Raw genomic sequence first — 18,089 nt, 5'->3', positions numbered from 1 at the left:
TGACGTTTTCTAAGTGTTATTTTTTTAATACGACGCATTTGTACAAAAAGCCATAGGCCTACATGTTTTGATAATAAACCACTTAATTTATTATGTCAATAAAAGAACACTTGATGTGACAGTGTGTGGTTATTGTGTTGAAGTAGCATTACAGTATCCGCTGGAGTATGTAAGTCCAAGTAGAAGAAGGAGAAGCACCTGCTACTTTAAGTTGCCCCTCTTCCTACATGTCCTCAGTTCGACACAAAAGTTCAATAAACAATCAAAAGTGTTCAGGGTGAAGCTCCACCTCCTTTTTGATCCGGCTCTCCACCAGAAGACTGAGGTTGGACGCCGTCATTGGAAGACTGTAACTCACAAATACTTGCTTTTTGGTCTTCTTTGCTGTAAAACAGAAACACACAGACCATTATTTCACTTTTAGTTTGGATTACACACTAAAAGGTTTGCTATTGTGCACAATTGCACTGAAGTCATCAGTCTTGGAGGTTGTGGAGTTCCAAGAGGAAGTATTTTAAGGTTAAATCGACCTTGTCGGCGTGTTAGCATTTTTAATGCATTGCCTCTGTTACAATTACAAACATTGTACAAAGCGTGCCACAAGAAATTTGTGTGTTTATCACATGTAATTACATTTCGGGGGGTTTGAAGATCAACTTGTGAAGAGGACTTGACACACTCGGTTGGCATCTTTATCAAAGTGAAAATTATTATCGCCTATATTTGTGTCAAACGTGTGTCATTGTATGTGAAACAAAACGATTGTGTGTCTCCATTTCTTGGTATGGTGACGCATGAGGGCATCGACAGGGACATCACGTGGCATTCAGGTGAACCTCGTAAACTCTGAGTTTACAGTCTGTTCCATATTGACTGGTGAAATAAGTTCTTGATAGTACATATCAAATCAATTATATACATTTTACCATATGGCCTTAGTGAGATACATTCCAAAAAAAAGCACTTCAGCTTATTAATAACGTTTGACATTATCAGCAATAATAAAAACACATAAATCCATGCATCCTTACCTAATCTCTGTGCCATGGAATTTGGAGCGGTATTGGATGGGTCCCCCATGACTAGTGTAGATATAGGCATCGAATCCTGCAGACAAAAGAGAAAGATGAGATAAATCATTAGCTCTCTCACATTATTGTCTATTTTTGGATAATCTGACAAGTTAATAATAACTGACACAATAAAGTACTCCATTACACTGATAAAAAAAACACTAGAAAACGTCAGTGCTACTTCTTGTTACAATACTGCCCACAAGCTTTGGAGATATACAGTACTGTAAAGGGATAAGTACTACAATATGAATACTAAAGATCATCTCAAGCTGCATATTGTAATATCGTTAAACCCTAATAAATGCAGTGTATATATAGTTTTGTTTGTGCCCATTTAAATGAATCTCATTAAAATATTTTATTTTCTAACCTCGTTTTACTGTATAAAACTACTGTACACCTATTGATTACTTTAATTATAGATTAACTGGTTAATCGACTAATGTTGACATTACATCCTGTTTTGTGTGCAAAAATCCTAATTTGTAAACAGTCTATGGTTAAAACCTTTACCTCTGAGATGTAGTTAGTGCAGAAGTATGAAGTAGCAGGAACATTAAATACTGAAGTAAATACCACTTCAAATGTGTACTTAAATACAGTACTTGTGTACTCACATGTCTGCTGCTCATCGAGACCGCCAGGTTGGTCAGAACCGGACTCGAGCCGACCCACAGGAAGAACCCTCCGCTGAACTTCATCACGTGGAAGTTTACGACCTGCTCCAAAATCCTCTCCGAGAAATTGTGCACCGTAATGGCTTCAAAAGCCTCTCCGTTTTGTGTGCTGTTCATTTTTTTTTGTGCGTGTGTAACTTCAGCAAACTGCGACAACGGACGTACACAGAGAAGCCTGCGACGAGCAACCGCTTGAGCTCGTGCTAGCAGCGTCTAACAGAAACAATCAGCTACTTCCTGGTGAAAGAAAAATGGCAGCCCAAAGCAATCGATCGCCAATCCGCAGACGTGAACATGTGCATCCATTGTAAGGCCTGCAACTGATGTTGACCATAAAACCACCAAACTAGTGGAAAAAGCACCCAGAACATTTAACACTTTGTAGAAATACTTTTAAAGTCGTAGGCCTACATTTAAAATGTTACTTAAGTAAAAGTACAAAAGTATTAACATTAACATGTACCAAAAGTGAAAGTACTCGTTAAGCACAATGGCCCATTTCAGAATAGTATATATCATATTATTGGATTATATTTATTTAAAGTTGCATTTGGTAAATGTGGAACACATTTCAACTACTTTATATACTGCTGGGTAGCTTAATCGATAAATATATGGCCTACATCATTAGTTGATTTATATGTTGTATTAATATTCTGAATCTGCAAAGTAATCAGTAACTTAAATCAAATAAATGTAGAGTATAAAGTCACAGAAAATGGAACTGATGGTACAAGATCTACACTTCAGTTTTGCGAGGCGACATCGATTGATACAGCTGTATAGTTTAGATTTGCATTAATCTTTGTTTTCTAACATTATATTAGCCACAATTACAACAAATATAATGAAGTTACACAATAAGAGAAACAACTAATTTACTTGAAAAAAAATCAACTTTGACTCTTAAAGTAACACATAACAATTGATGTCAAGTAGAATTTAGACAGTCTTTTAATATTATTATTTGCAGTCACCCCAGTTATTCTCCACCACAGGATCAGTTAATGAACTGAATGATTCATTTACATTACATGTCATTTAGCTGACGCTTTTATCCAAAGTGACTTACAATCATGTTACATTTATACACTGTAGACACAGCTACAGGGAACAATGCAGGGTTAAGTGTCTTGCTCAATGGACACATCGACTAGGGCGGGGATTGAACCGCAAACCCCCTGCTTGAAAGACGGGCATGCTAACCACTGACCCACAGTCGCCCCACCCAATTTATTAATTGTCTTCCAGAAAGTCTTCCACCAGTTTGTTGAATTCATCAGCGTACCTCAGGTGGATGTTGTGTTTACCCTCCGGCATCAGGTGCAATCTAATTTGGGACAGCAAAAAGAGGATATACACACTTTGTCCTAAATTTGAGGTAATTGTCATATTGTTGAGATTTAAACGTGTGTGTGTGTGTGTGTGTGTGTGTGTGTGTGTTCTCACCTTGATCCCTTGATGTGTTTGAGGAGGCACTGTGGGTGGAAGCTGGGCACCATGGGGTCCTTCTCTCCATGGATGATGAAGGTTGGACAGCTGATTAGAGGCAGAAGCTCCAGGCAGATACTCCCTGACCAGAGGACATTTAGGTTAACAGTTTGGCTTTTATCTTTTCATCTGAAATGTATTGTATATATTCTCCATAGGTTCCTTGTGTATAAAATAAATATCCTCCATCCTAAATTCCACAACCTGTGTGTTTCCTACTACACACCCACAACTGCAAACTCACCGTGATTACACATCATCAATAACAGCTTCCTCTATAATTGCATTATGACCACAAAGAATTCGATCCCTGGACTTGATCGTTTCTGATGGTTTCCAGTTGTGACTTCACTTGTGTAATGAATCGTAAACAACACAGAGTCAGTACCTTCTGGTCTTTTTGCAAACTGAGCGATCCCGTCCCCCCAGGCCTCCCAGGTTTCAGCGAAGGCTTCTGCTCCATACAACTCCTCCATGGGCTTCCTCATCTTCGCACTCCACTTGGAGACGTCTCGGACCGCTACGCAGAGACCCGAGCACGCACGAGGACACGCATCACACACACACAGTTATGAAGGAGCACACTCGGCACAGTTGACCCAGTTTGAGACTACACTGGCAGATTACCATTGTAAAGCGTGAGGTCCTGCTGGGAAACAAAGGCATTGGCTCCCCATACGACCAGCTTGCTAATCACGTGGGGGTGCCTCGCTGCTGCAATCATGGCGGTGATTCCTCCGTCACTCCACCCCAGCAGAGAGAACTTGCCGAAGCCTAATGCCTGTCAATAAAATGAGAGATACGATATTGCCTCATGTGCAACAAATGCACTAAACAAGGGACATACAGACTGGAATTTGCGTTGATTCTTCTCATCACACAATTAGGGGATGTAAGCACATATTCGCTAGACACTGAATTATAGTATATATACGGTAATACAAAATGTGTGTGCAAACCTGATAGCATGGATTAATAAACGGTGTGCTTGTTTTAGCCATTTGGATTATCATCAGTGTCAGGAACAGAGTGGGAGAGCTTCCTGTTTATGGCAGCCACTCAGTGTACAGAGCAGAGGAGGTATTTTAGGCTATCATTTGTGCTTTAACATGTAAAGAGTAATCTTGCTACAGAAACATGCTTTGACTTACTATTAAGTGCATCAAGAAGGACATTATAGTGTGTTCATTGAAACCGTTTTTCATACTACGCTTTCATTTAGCTGGTGTGACAATTTAGAACTTCCTTTCAAACTTTTATTCTGAATGCCAGACATCTATTGCAGCGACAACTGGGCATACACTTCATCAACCCATGCTCTCACATTCACACACCCCTGTGTCTCTTAGTAAACTGGTAATAATGATCACCCATGGCTGATCAACAGACTGACAAGACCTTCATCAGATCCACCGCGTCCTTTGCATCCCTCTCAAAGAAGTCAGGGGGGAAGTCTCTGGCCGGGGGGCGGGATTGTCCGTAACCACGGGGATCCCAACCAACGACAGTATAACGCTCCTTATTCAGAGACTTCAGCTGAGGTCCAAAATCAGTCCGAGAGCACCCTGTGGTAGAAGAGACAACAACAACAAAAAGAAGAGCTATACTGTATGTGCGATAGAAATCGTGCCAGAAGCTCTGAGAAGAGGTGTGTGGTTGTTTTTACCCAGAGCACCAGGAAGCAACAGCACAGCGTGTTTCCCTCTGCCTGTCTGCTCGTAGTACAGATTCACTCCATTAACACGCCGCCTGCCCGAGGCCACCGAAGAGCTGCAGGGGAACAGACAAGCAGGCCGTGGCAGTAACGATCCCCGTGATGGATACGAGTCCTGAACAAGCTCCGTCTGCTGGAAAACGCTCGCTTTTGTTTCCGACAGTCACAGCAAAAACAAATATGACCACAAAAAAGAAAATCTACAGCCATCATAGCATGTCAACCCTGTGTTGTTCTTGTGTTTCATCCGAGTTCAGAAAGGTTTGATCAGTGGCTGCGATTCACGCTCAACATCCATCAATGACAGCTTTAAACATTCTTGTAATTTTGACTGAATCTTGACAACATGGGCGTGTTGTTGTTCTCCGTAGTCGGCTGTGCATCGTTACAGCTACGTCGCCTCCTTGTTTCTCAGTGTGCACCTCCGGGGTCATTGGGACTCGCCGATAAACATGACTCATGCTGTGAGGGAGGACCACTGACCGGAACATGCCAGCAAGGATACTTTAAGAAAACTGCAACGCTGCGGTGAAGTTCACGACTTTTGTTTGATAAAGTCTCACCGAATGAGGGAAAAGTCGCACGGGAAAACCGAGAAGGAGTCTTGTGGCCAATATTAATAATATTGTGTCCAAATGTCCTGATGGATGAGAGATCCTGTCGGGTTTTGGCGGGACATCTTCCACAAATTTGACGCAGAGTTCTGATCGACAGGGTTGTTATTTGGTCAAATTTACTTTTAATCAATATTTTTACAGCAATATTAACATTGAAGAAAAGAGCCATTTATAAGATATACGTATATGACAGGCATGATTTTATTCTAGATCATAGAAAATGTATTTTGTCTTTCTTTTGGAGGGGATATGCATCTCCTCATTTAAGACTATGATCAATCATCACATTTTTAATACAAGAACAAAGCAGTGTTTTTGGATATGTACCCAATTAGAGAGGAGGGTGTTGGCATTTGGTTTCAGTTGTTTCAATGGTCTTCTTCACTTGACTATTTAATAATTAAATTTTTTTTCATGAAAGGATTTTTTTTTCTTCCATTTTGAGAACATACACTCTAACATGGCAGGCTTGTTAAACAAATATACCATATAATAATACTACTAGCACTATAAAGACAGATGAGATCACATCGATGAACAATGGACCCCACAGCGGAATGTGTACTGCGTGTATAGACTCCAACAATTTCCGCAATACTATTTCGTGCACACGGTTTCTGGCGCACTGCCTGGACACACTGCGCCACCTAGTGGCGTTCAATCAAACAACCCTCCAGAGATACTCTGCTAGAAGGACGAACACGTCCACAAAACAGCAGTGCAGGCATTTCCGGTTTTGTTTCCACTGCAGCGCGATGTGGTTAAAGTTCAGGCTTGAACGTGCATATGAACATTCAAAAAAAGCTAAATGAAAACAGTTACCAGTACGGCTGCGTCGCGCTCGTGACTCTCTGGAAGCCGGTTCTGCATTGAAAGAAACGTCCTCGCAGTAAAAACAACGCCATTCCTCCGACGTTCTCCTTTAGGTGGTTAAATATTAAACTCATAAAGAAAGTCTCTTTTTTGTCTGAAGCCCTGCAAGGGGTTTTCAGGGAATACCGGAAGTGGCAGTCGGTTTGGCACAATGATAACGAAAAGTACGGAAAACGAACCGAAAGACAAACATTCACATGCGTCTTATTATATTCGACACACTGAGAGATATTTCAGCAACACATTCTTTTTCAGATCATCATTTCCTGATAATCCTTGACAATGTCAGTAGAGACAGTCAATGGCAGTCATTTAAAGTCATTTATTTTCTTTGAACGAAAGTGTAATGCATCATTTTCGAAAGCAGACTCGTGAAACATATAGTTCAAAGTCATGTTTACAATAGATTATGCAACGATTAGTGAAAGTCATGAAGGTTAGCGTGTTGTCATGCTTGTTGATCAGCACCAGAGAAAAGGCACTAGTGGGAATGTCATTATGTTTACAGATAGGTCATAAAACAAAGTTTTGATTGATACGTTTTTTGGATTATTTTGACTCTTTTCTCTTTCTCTTTTACACATTAAGCTGCCGTAGCCTACCGGTAAAATTGACCACATTATTAATAAAGTTCATTTCATGGCAATCTGCTCAGACATATCACTAAACACACACCTGTGGACCTCAGAGGATCCAAGTCAGAAGGGGTTATCCTCTGAGAACCACGAATGTGTCAACATCTGCGTAGATGTTGAGAAACTCACTGGATAAGTGAAAACTTGAAAAGTCAGGGAACTCAAATCAAGAATATAATCGGCATCAAACTTGGCAGGAATGTTGAAAGTAACTTCTAAGGTAACGCCGAAGCTTCTTCTTTTTAAGAGACTGCTATGAGCATCAACATATCACATCCTTTAGTGTGTATGCAACACACACACACACACACACACACACACACACAGGGAGCTGTTTTCTTTAAAAACAAAGATAATGTTTGATGTGTCTGTATGAATGGGTTTGACCCGCTGCTAGCTATAGATGAGCTGTTGAGACCTAATTCTCTGAGGCAGGCAGGCGTTTTTTGGTAAACGCCTCCACTCTCCTTTGCCTGTCAGTGTGTGTCTGAGCCGTGCCACACACTGAACCGCACACAGGAACACGACACAGAGACGACACAGCCGGGCTAAAAATACCTCGATCGCCGCAGAGCGATGTGTTGAAGATGAAGTAGAATTTACTGGAAATTAAGTGACTGAAGTAGATTCGAGTGGATGTCCACTGAGAGTCAACACAATTCAAATAAATGGGGGATTTCTGGCTTCGAAGACAAAAACAAGCTTATAAGCAATTCGCAGGAATTTAGAAAAAGTCCTGAAGTATCAAGCTGATAACATTAAATGTGGGGATTTGTTGCTTTCCCCTGATTTTTACAAATAGCTAGCATCAATGTTAGCATGGCGGCTGGTCAGTCCACCTCTTTGGTCCGGATTGAAAATAAATCAGAAACTATTTGGATGGATTTCAATTCAATTTGGTTCAGACATTCTTGGTCCCCAGAGGATGAATCATAAACTGACTTGGTTTTCTTTTAGCACCACCAGCTGGTTGACATTTTTCTTTTGGTGCAAAATACAAAACAAATATCAGGTCGATTTGCCACGACATTTGGTTCTTCTGCTGACCGTTTCCACTGGAGACACCAGTCAAAGTCAAAGTGTTCACTTATTTGTGAGCTTATTTGATTTGATCTACAACATTTACAATTTACACTTACAATTTGGTCCAGGAATAAATATACCTGTGTGTCAATGATGTAGCAAGTTCACTTCAACAAGTGTATCTCTGTGAAATAATACGTTTACTGCTAGATATGCAAAAATCTAAGTTAAAGTTTGGAAAGAGCATTGTTTATTAATAATCATTAGTGTAGTAACAAAAAATAAACTCAGTTTGGCCCCGTAAGCAAACATCCCTTCAACTGTCATTGCATTTTGATATAGAAATATTGCTGAATCCTGATTGGTGCGCAACAATGTGTATCTCTTCCCACTCAATTCCAACCAGCAAGAAGAGCACAGACAAAGTGAAAAATATAGGAAAACTTTATGAAAAAGAATATTCATAATACAGTAGTTTTGTGTTCATAGGACCCCATTAAAAAGCATTTAGGCTAAACAGGCACATTTGTAGTTCTAAGACAACTGGCATGTCACATATACCTCAAGAGCGTTATCTAAAATGAGATTTATTGCTTGAGGCATGTATTTTGAGCCTCATTCAGAAGTGCTCCTTTTACGGTAGCTCCTCAGCAGATAGTGATAGCCGGCCTGATCCACTGTTGGATGTGTTCTTCTCTGGCCCTCGATCATCTTTGTCTGGCCGGTATGTGCCTGTCCACAGTCCCATGACCCAACTCCTGGTCTAAATATAAATATCCAAGCAGCACTGCTAAGGTCACATTACGTAATCCCAAGCAGCACATTCTCCATCAGGAAGCACTGGGAGCATGAGCTGTGGACCCGTCAAAGGCTCTATGACACCCTGTGTCATCGGGGGGGGGGGGGGGGGGGGGGGGTTGACAGCTCGTGAAAGGGCTTCACTAGAGGAGGTAAATACTTGGAGCACAATAGGTGACACACAACTTACAAAACCTGGTTAAGAGAAAATTGTTTCCTAAACTTGATGGGATTGTCTCACAACCTATTGGCTGACATGGGTAATGGAATAAATAAGGTACAGTATCAAATCTCCACACGAAAAAGATTAACAACACATCCAATCCTTCATTGACATACTTGCACATGCTTGTACTTTCACAGCCTCTTCTTCCTTCCTTTGACTCAATGTATAACTGTCTTTAGGTGCTGCCTGATCTGTATCTCGGAAATATCAAAGGTAAGATTTGTCGTTTGAGTGAAGAATTAATATATTTTCAGGATTATGTTGTAGAGTGTGTTTCAGTTCCTCATACGGTGGGGCATGTGGTGAGATGCTACGCTGAACTCAGTTTCTATAGAGTGGAGAGGTCACAGTGTAGAGCAGAATGATTTAAGTAGTGTATTTTGGTGTAAAAAAGAGAAGAAAAAGATTACACTGTGTGTGTGTATCTGTGTGTGTGTGTGTGTGTGTGTGTGTGTGTGTGTGTGTGTGTGTGTGTGTGTGTGTGTGTGTGCTTGCGGGGGTTGATGTGTAACAGCCGCTGGAGGAAATAAATTCTTTTTGAGGGCTGCTGAGTGCATGGGGGTTGGTGTGGGAGGGGAGGCCCCGCGGTGTGGGGGTGTCCCTATTGTGGACTGTATTCCACCTTGCCATACAGCAGCAAATGCATCAATAGGTTGCTCTAAAACAACAAAATATCCACGCACACGTTTAATGGTGACTGCACGGAAAAAATATGGATCACTTTCTGTAAAGATGACATGTTGAGATAACCGCTGATGAGAAGGAAATCTGACACCTTTCATGTTATGCAGGCCTTTGATCTACTTTTATCCATTCAGAGCGGCATATTTTAACATTTAATTTAATACATTTTAACTGATAAAATATATTAAACCAGCCGTTTCAAAGATGTAATTGTGTGACATAAAGTTATCTTAAGTCTGGTTAAGATAACTTAAGTTTAGAGTTTTTATTCTATAATTGCTGGATTTAGCTACTGTCTCATCATCTGTAATGACATTGAATGACCAACATGTTAGTTTACCTAAATGGAAATTTACAGATATCAGCTATAGGGAAATATCAATACATGTATTTTTAGCTTTAGCTATCTTACCAGCCAACGTTACCTTGTTGTTGTTGCTCTCTTGCTTTTGCTGATATCTTCTTTTTGTAGTTTCTTCTAATTCGACAGAAAATATAAATTTCTATGGCATGATGGTCAATAAAATGTCGTATAAACATGTAGTGATTGTGTTGTGGCTGTTTTGGGTAGTGTCACTGGTCTGTGCTCAGCAGAGAGACAGTTGTTGGCATCGTGACACCCCATAAACATATTCAGGCTATCTCATGACCAAGCGTACACACTTGTGGACTTGTCTCATTACATGACCTTCAAGTCACTGGCTTACAGTGTAAGTTACACAATCAGATTGTGTTTCTTATGCAACTATCTTAAGCATGTATACTCATATGTATCTATTCTCCGATGTTGCATCAGTTTGCGTTTTGTCTTACAGTTTATACAAACTCTCATGATGTGTGAAATTAATTTGGCTGGCGGGAGGGTTCAGTTAAAACTCCTCTTGGTCTTGTATAAGTGGCGTCGGCATCCTGCAAACATGAGCATGAGAAAAACGTGCTCAAGACACATCTGTCCAAGGTAGAAAACATTTGGCTTCCTTTTAAAGAACAAAATTTGATTAGAACAATTACTGTTTCTTGCTTCTGGGCCAAGCTGTTGGACTGTTTTAGAAACATTGGTTTTCCGGTTTTTCTTTCAGTTCAAAACTAGAGCAACACTTTTAAGGCCACATTTGTTTGGGAGACAGGGGGGGAGGAGGAGGAGGAGGGGGTGGTTGTTGGGTAGAAATGCTTAATTTAGGTTGGGCTTTACGAGGGGTGACTTTTGATTGGACGGGAGGAATAATTGAGATGATTGATTTTCTTTGCCGTCCGCAGATGCACGAGACAGAGAGCTGTTGGCGCAGCGCAACATCACCCACATCCTGTCCATCCATGACACAGCTGCACCCATCCTGGAGGTGAGCGCTCTGTGTCTTGTTAGACCCTGTGACCCTAACATTAATCCAACCATAACATACAAAACCTCCCCGGAACTCAGTGGGGCGGGTTTTCCCCCTCACTGCTCCTGCTACTTGTGTGAAATGTTGGCAGCACACCTGTCTTTTTCTTAATTAATATATTCATTAGGGTGGCAGCCAACATTTTCTTTAATTATCGATTCATTTGTCTATTGATATTTCCAATTAACCGATGCAAGAATAGTGAAAAAACTCAATCAAAGTTCCCCAAAACCTGAGCTGACTTCACTTATTTGAGAAGCAGGAACCAGCTGATTTCCAGCATGTTATGCTTGAAACATGACTTAAACAATTGATCTAATCTCTCTGATCGCAGATATTGATTGACTAATTGATCAATGAACAAATAGTTTCAGCTCTAATCTTCACTGTGCCCATGTTATCATCCAAAGTATCATCTTCAATAATCCTCAGATCGTGGCTGTGTTTTGAAAGGAGAAATAAGAAGAAGAAAATAAGGGGTTCAAAGTAAAGTCAAAGCCTCTAAAATAGACCTTCAATTAGTGTGTAAGGCAGATGTTCTTTTTTTTCTTCAATTTTGCATGGAAAGTCCTTTTGTCTTGTGTCTGTCAGATGACCTGGAATTCACCAGGTTTCACAAAATAAGCAGCAGTCTGCCATCAAGCCATCAAACCAGCGATCTATCAAACTGGGAGTCATTTTTAACACAAGGTGCTTTTAGTTCAGCAGCTTAAAGTCCATACATTTAAAAAAAAAAAAAAAAAAGGGTTCTGGCTTTTCACAGCTGCATTTAGACGTGGCGATTTGTGTAAGAACGGGAGATACATTGTGTTTTTCTTGTGTGCACGTGAGTGTGAGGGAGAGAGAAAAAGGTGATCTACTGTGAGAACCTTGCAGGGTGAACGTAGAAAGTTCCTCTCACTTATTTCCACATGGTAACATGTACAAAGTATCTCAATTACTAAATCTGTGCCTGTAGAAATGAACTTGACTTTAGAGACCATATTCTTTCAGAATAATAGCTGACGAGCCATTTGAATTTGAGTGTGATGTTTTTCTTTGAATGCACTTTTCCTCTCTCTGAATCCTTTTTGAAAATCTTGATCTTCAGTGTCCGCTTTCACAACTTTCATCTTTTCTTGTTGAAAGCGAGCATGAGAAGGGCTCAGAGACGTCTGTACACTTTCTCCATGCTCGTATATATGTTTCATTGAACGCTGAAGAGAAACAGCAACTTGTGTTACAGTATCACTACCCAAACTGGTCAACCACCGGCTTTGGGCCTGAAGTGATGCCTGGCTCGATTGAACTGTGCTGCCCTTCGTTCAGCCGCTCTTTAAAATCACAGCTGCTGCACAAATCTATGATCTCGAATTGTTGGATTGTTGTCGCATTCACACGATGACTCAGGTCTGTTCCACCGGTGCGGCCCAAATGGCCAGATGGGACGGTGTGTTTGCATACCCAACAGTTAAACTGCTGACTGATTGATTTCTTGGAAGACGGCGTGCTGGTTTGTGAGAGAGGAAGGTAGAATTTGCAACCGCCAACTCTCAGAGGTCGAGCGTGCACTTTACTGTACAGTATGTGGCTCTAAACGGACGTGGTCAGTTTTATTGAACTTCTTCTTTTCTTTTTTTTTTTTTACATTTCTGCACTCATCCACAATTTGCATGCACATTGTTTGAGAGTGCACTCGTGCTTTTTTTTTCTTCTTCTCCTGCCCGGGTTGGATGATGGTGCAAAGATACGAGTGGACTTTTCAGCACCTGTTTGCATAACTTGACTTTTTTGTTGTTGTCAACAATTACAGTTTCGGCAATACGATTACATGCTCCTTCAATATGTGCACGTTCGTAAGTTGTTTAAGCATCCGTGTGTGTGAATGATTACTGCGTTAGACTGTGTTTGGTGTGCGTGTGTGCGTGTGTGTGTGTTTGGTGTGCGTGTGTGTGTGTGTTTGGTGTGTGTGTGTGCGAGCTAACCTGTCTAGAGCACATCCAGAGCTCGGTGTGTCCCAGAGGGCTCAGGGGTTTTTGCAGCGGTGCAGTCATAACGGGACGAGGTAGTTTCTGCATGTACCATCAGCTGCCAGGTGCACTGTACAAAAAAAACCACACACACACATACACACACACACACACACACACACACGTATGTCTTGACCTACCACATCAGGGTCAAAGCAGAAAATAGACTGTATTGTGTTGTTTGAGTCTAAACCTCTCCCCCCTTCACCCTCCAGGACATGACGTACCTGTGTATATCAGCTGCTGATCAATCTAGGCAAAACCTGTGAGTATACATGATATACAATACAGCAATATGAGGTTCACTGTTTGAAAGTTGTACAATATTGGATTTGATGCATCTTCCATCGGATGATTTGTTGCAGGTCTAATAAGAATCTAATTTTAATTTGTATTTAAGTGTTGGTATAAAATTAACTTTTTGATGATTTGTTTATATATATGAAAGTATACCTATATGAACGTGTTCTTATTTAAGACATCACTTTGAAAATAATCACACATACAACCATTAATGATTGAGCACTATCAATAAGTCATACAATGTCTTACGGTTGGAGGTTCTTGCAGTCAATATTGCAGTCAATTAATTAATGGATGAAATAGTTCTCAGGGATTTGATTCAATCTTAATTTCATTACCTACCTCCATATTTCTACAAGGATTCAGTACTTCAGAGACAGCATCATGTTCATCCACGAGTCCCGACTGAAAGGAGAGGGCTGCCTTGTCCACTGGTGAGATATTTGTGTATTAATGTACTTGAAAAAACATGCGGAAACAATAATTTGAATCATCAAACAACACTTGAAGGGAATTTCAGTCTTATAAGTGAAAACAATATGTTCCTTTTATGTCTTGTTGTTTTAATTGTACTTAATTACTTACTGCATAGTAGGCCTACTCTCTTTAAATTATGGTCATTTTGTACTTCACATTTCGTTAATGATACAAAACCGGTTTCATTTGCATGTGAGGACGTTGAAAGGAAGAAGCACACATATTCAGATTCAGGACATTTTGGTTAGAATGATGATTATTTGCCTCAAGATGACTATCAACCGCAGGTCTTCATATTGCATTAACCCTATTTTCATTTTGAACCACAACACATGCTGGTTAAAGCTTTCATTGTAAATGTCGTCACCTTTCATCTTTTCTCATATCGATCAAGACAAAATCAAGCATTTAACCAAATCTTTGGGAGGAAAAAAAATAAATGGGTTTCACTTCTTTGTACACAAAAGAAGAGAATCGGCTTAAAAACAACCAGCGTCATGCTGTGAAGCTGTGTGCTCTCAGTGTGGCCGGCGTGTCCCGCAGTGTGACTCTGGTGGTGGCTTACATCATGACGGCCACGGGCCGCGGCTGGGTGGAGTCTCTGGCGGCGGTGAGGGCGGTGAGGCCGTGTGCGGGGCCCAACCTGGGCTTCCTCCGGCAGCTGGAGGAGTTTGAAAACACAGGACTGACCGAAGTGAGTGACGCTGACCTCATCATCGTTAACATTTCATAACCTCAAACACCCATTTTGATCATTCTTATTTTTTTCAGCTTTAGCCATTGAAGGTATTTCTCCAAATACCTCTGTGTATATTAGTTTGAGTTGTTAATGGCAGAGTCCGCCATTCCTACGCGGAATTGAAATTGTGCATCCATGCCGTGTTGGACGACATTGTTGACAGTCGTTTTTTTTTTTTTAATAAAACAATGACATGAAGAATGCTCTTGGCCAATGGTTTGTTTGGTGCTCTTTAAACAGGTATTATTTTGTTGCATTTCCACCAGAAGAGCTGCTAAAAGAGCAACTCGACACCGGCTGACGAGCATTGTTTTCAATGTCCTCTCTGGTTGAGTTTCAAGCCTCTTCCACTTTTTCTTTTTAAAAAAAAAAAAAAAAAAAAAAGATTTGGCCTTTTTGACAGTTATTGAAGGGAAGGCGCAGGCAGGAAGCAGGGGGAGCGAGAGGGGTGTAACATGCAACAAAGCTCCGCGGTCAGAATCAAACTATGTGATACGCGCTGCAACCGTTTGGCTACCAGCGGCGCTTCGGCCTGCCTCCCTTCTGGAAGGTGTAATGCCGCACACTTCCAATGAAACCCAGTTGGTTGTGGTCAGACGTGTACACTATATTTGCACCTGCAACCACACCCGACAGTGATGTCACTGTGTACTGACACGCCCTGTCGTACACTTCTACATCGGTCCCCGGAAACAAGATCGTAAAGTTGCTCTTGAAGGCGTGTCTGCTGCCCCTAGTGGACAATAAATGTGTCCTTTTTGGGCATTTGGCAGTTGTGAGTGTTCACACTCCAAGAAGGGAGCGGGACGAGACGCGACGGTCATTCAAATAAGGGCACACACTTTCGGAGAATATACCTCCAGAGTCATTGATTTGTGTTACACTCTGTTATAGAAAACTAGTCAATCGCTGTGTAAACTCAGATGCTCATCTGCTTGTTGGTTTTGGGAAGGTTACACTAAATGGTCGGGCGCAGACCTCCCCTTTCGGAAAACTGACAAGAGACTATATCTGACAAGCACGCCACTGGCATTCTAACTCCAAATACACACACTTTCCCATACCAACAGCAACCTGGGGGTGTTTCCAAAACAACTAGGGCTAAAGTCCAACTTGAACTAGCCTCCCATTCTGTCCCCCCCCCCTCCAACCCGTCTCAGCTCTGTCATGTATTCATCTGACTCCCTGGTACACTAACTCTGCGCTCCCCCTCCAGTATCGAGCCTGGTGGAAGGACCGGTACGGGAAGAACACGTTCAACGATGATGAGGAGACGGAAAACCTTTTGGCTCTGAAATCTAGCAGCAGCAGCAATACCATAACTCCCAGCATCCCTCCTGCGCTGGGTGCAGGGGGCACCTGAAGAAACGTCTTCTGAGAGTCTTTCCTGAACTCAAGCGGCTGAGGGAGTGACGTACTTCTGCTGGGACCACTAGACCCACTAAGACCAGAGACCAGTTTGCCTTCATCGTCGATCCTGCAGAGAATAGCTCAGCGCTCTGTATCAATATGATGAACGTGAATATCATGTTTGCAGAAAGGAGTCATGTGATTTTTTTATGTCATCATCTCAGTCCCCCTCGTCATGTCGTGTCCTTGCCTCTAACTGTCAAAACAACATGCAAGGGCAGTCAAGCATGAAACCAAGGAAATGTGTACATATACAGTCCAGAGTGTTAACACGCATTGAGCAGCGTTAGTTATGTTATGCTGTATCTTACTTGAAATATGAGTCCATTGCTCAGTGTGCCAGTCATACTGTATCTTCCAGTGAAACAGTACCAGAAGCAATGTGTATTTACTAATCAGTTTTATTCCATAATCCATGTTGTGTTTTGTTTGTATTGTAAAAAAGTGTGTGGTCTAAATAAGACTTCTCAATTATGCCATTAGAAGATGGATCGCAAGTAAAAGCCTCATTTTAAAATCAAGAGTTTGTGGAGTTAATGATTCACAACTACATTTCTGCTCCATATTATACACATGTGAATTTGCTTTTTATTGCATAAAGCCATTCATTCACCATACTTCTTTATCGAGGGGCCTATTTAGAGCATATTCAAATAAAACTATGTCAGTGGTGGATGTTGATGCTTTACTTAAGTAATACAAGACGCGGTCCTAATGCATTAATTAACGTGTAGGCAGAATTGTGTGTAGTTTTGTTGAGGTGGAAACTGCCGGGTAGTTCCATCTAAAAACAACCCGTTACATTTGATGACAAATCTGTGAAATGAATGCAGTGCAGTAAGATGCACAAACCCTCTGAAATGTAATTTCTTAATGTTGGGGTTATTGTTATCAAATATTTAGTCATTTTTGTCCTCTGCTTAGTAACATTTATTAGTTTAATGTATGTCTAACTTTTTTTTCTCGTCATGAACATTTGGGCTGCGTCTCTACATTAAACATGTTTCACAAAGGAAGTTATGAACATACACTTGAGTAAATGTAGAATACTTATAGTTAAATCCCAGTACTGGGGGGGGGGGGGCAAAAGCCAAAAGGCAGTGGAAACTACATATATGTATTGTACTTAAGTAAAAATGTTTAGGTATTTTTCATATTACAATTTTTGGGTATAGCCTATTTTATACTTCACCACTTTTCAGTGGCTTTGTATTTCACTATTCATCTGCAAGATAGTTGATTACTTTACAGATTTTAAATTGATATAAAAAAACAACATTTTAATGCTTAAACTACACTACCATATTTATGATAGGTTAATGTGCCACTTATGGTAATCAAATAATGTATGAGCCTATCCTTTATACAACATGACAGTATAGGCAATACAGCAGAATTAATAATTTAACTACACTTTCAAATTGCCTTTTGTACATTTACATTTTTCTACATTTGTTTCTGTGTCATATGCACATATATGACAGCGTGTATTCTAAATATCAGAAGGCTGTTGTCTGCGGCACCAATCATCGCGCATGTTCTATTTAATATTCTTCTTACACACACAGATGTTGTGATTGCTCTGCACATCACTTCTACACTTACTTTTCGTAAAGCTTTTTTCATTTCACAGAATTGTTTTCGTCTCCATCCCATATGGTTTTCCACGCGTGCGCGGGCGTGTGACACGTTTGACTGACGGCGGCAGGGTTTCCCCCTCGGGGTGTCTTACTGGAGATCGGCCGCTGTGTGCGCGCTGATAAGAGAGAGAGAGAGAGAGAGAGAGAGAGAGAGAGAGAGAGAGAGAGAGAGAGAGAGAGAGAGAGAGAGAGAGAGAGAGAGAGAGAGAGAGAGAGAGAGAGAGAGAGAGAGAGAGAGAGAGAGAGAGAGAGAGAGACAGCAGGTGCGTCCTCCTCAGCATCCCCGGCTCTGTGTCTCCGCCCCCCCCCCCCCGC

The 18,089-nt window shown here is 41.1% G+C and overlaps 3 protein-coding genes across 3 annotated transcripts; 1 reads left to right on the top strand and 2 right to left on the bottom strand.

Annotated features, from left to right (window-relative positions):
* On the bottom strand, positions 1–1,978 carry psmg4 (proteasome (prosome, macropain) assembly chaperone 4). Its single transcript, XM_034530873.1, has 3 exons — positions 1,694–1,978; positions 1,032–1,107; positions 1–384 (listed from the first exon to the last, which is right to left on the bottom strand). Exons 1-3 carry the CDS (start codon positions 1,868–1,870, stop codon positions 263–265), a joined length of 375 nt encoding a protein of 124 aa, XP_034386764.1. The 5' UTR covers positions 1,871–1,978; the 3' UTR covers positions 1–262.
* Positions 1,979–2,941: 963 nt separating this feature from the next.
* bphl (biphenyl hydrolase like) lies at positions 2,942–6,653 on the bottom strand. The gene is made up of 7 exons (XM_034529935.1): positions 6,398–6,653; positions 4,911–5,014; positions 4,643–4,809; positions 3,872–4,025; positions 3,633–3,764; positions 3,203–3,326; positions 2,942–3,083 (listed from the first exon to the last, which is right to left on the bottom strand). The coding sequence occupies exons 1-7, from the start codon at positions 6,520–6,522 to the stop codon at positions 2,990–2,992; spliced, it is 900 nt and encodes a 299-aa protein (XP_034385826.1). The 5' UTR covers positions 6,523–6,653; the 3' UTR covers positions 2,942–2,989.
* Positions 6,654–9,061: 2,408 nt separating this feature from the next.
* LOC117729155 (dual specificity protein phosphatase 22-B-like) lies at positions 9,062–16,471 on the top strand. Its single transcript, XM_034529936.1, has 7 exons — positions 9,062–9,181; positions 9,310–9,343; positions 11,072–11,154; positions 13,421–13,470; positions 13,868–13,942; positions 14,508–14,679; positions 15,941–16,471. The coding sequence occupies exons 1-7, from the start codon at positions 9,131–9,133 to the stop codon at positions 16,085–16,087; spliced, it is 612 nt and encodes a 203-aa protein (XP_034385827.1). The 5' UTR covers positions 9,062–9,130; the 3' UTR covers positions 16,088–16,471.
* Positions 16,472–18,089: the final 1,618 nt, after the last annotated feature.

The sequence above is a fragment of the Cyclopterus lumpus genome, chromosome 4 (genome assembly GCF_009769545.1).
Source record: "Cyclopterus lumpus isolate fCycLum1 chromosome 4, fCycLum1.pri, whole genome shotgun sequence".
In the NCBI taxonomy this organism is placed as follows: Eukaryota; Metazoa; Chordata; class Actinopteri; order Perciformes; family Cyclopteridae; genus Cyclopterus; species Cyclopterus lumpus.
The sequence above is the reverse complement of the archived record's forward strand: the minus strand, read 5'-3'. Positions and strand labels throughout refer to the sequence as shown.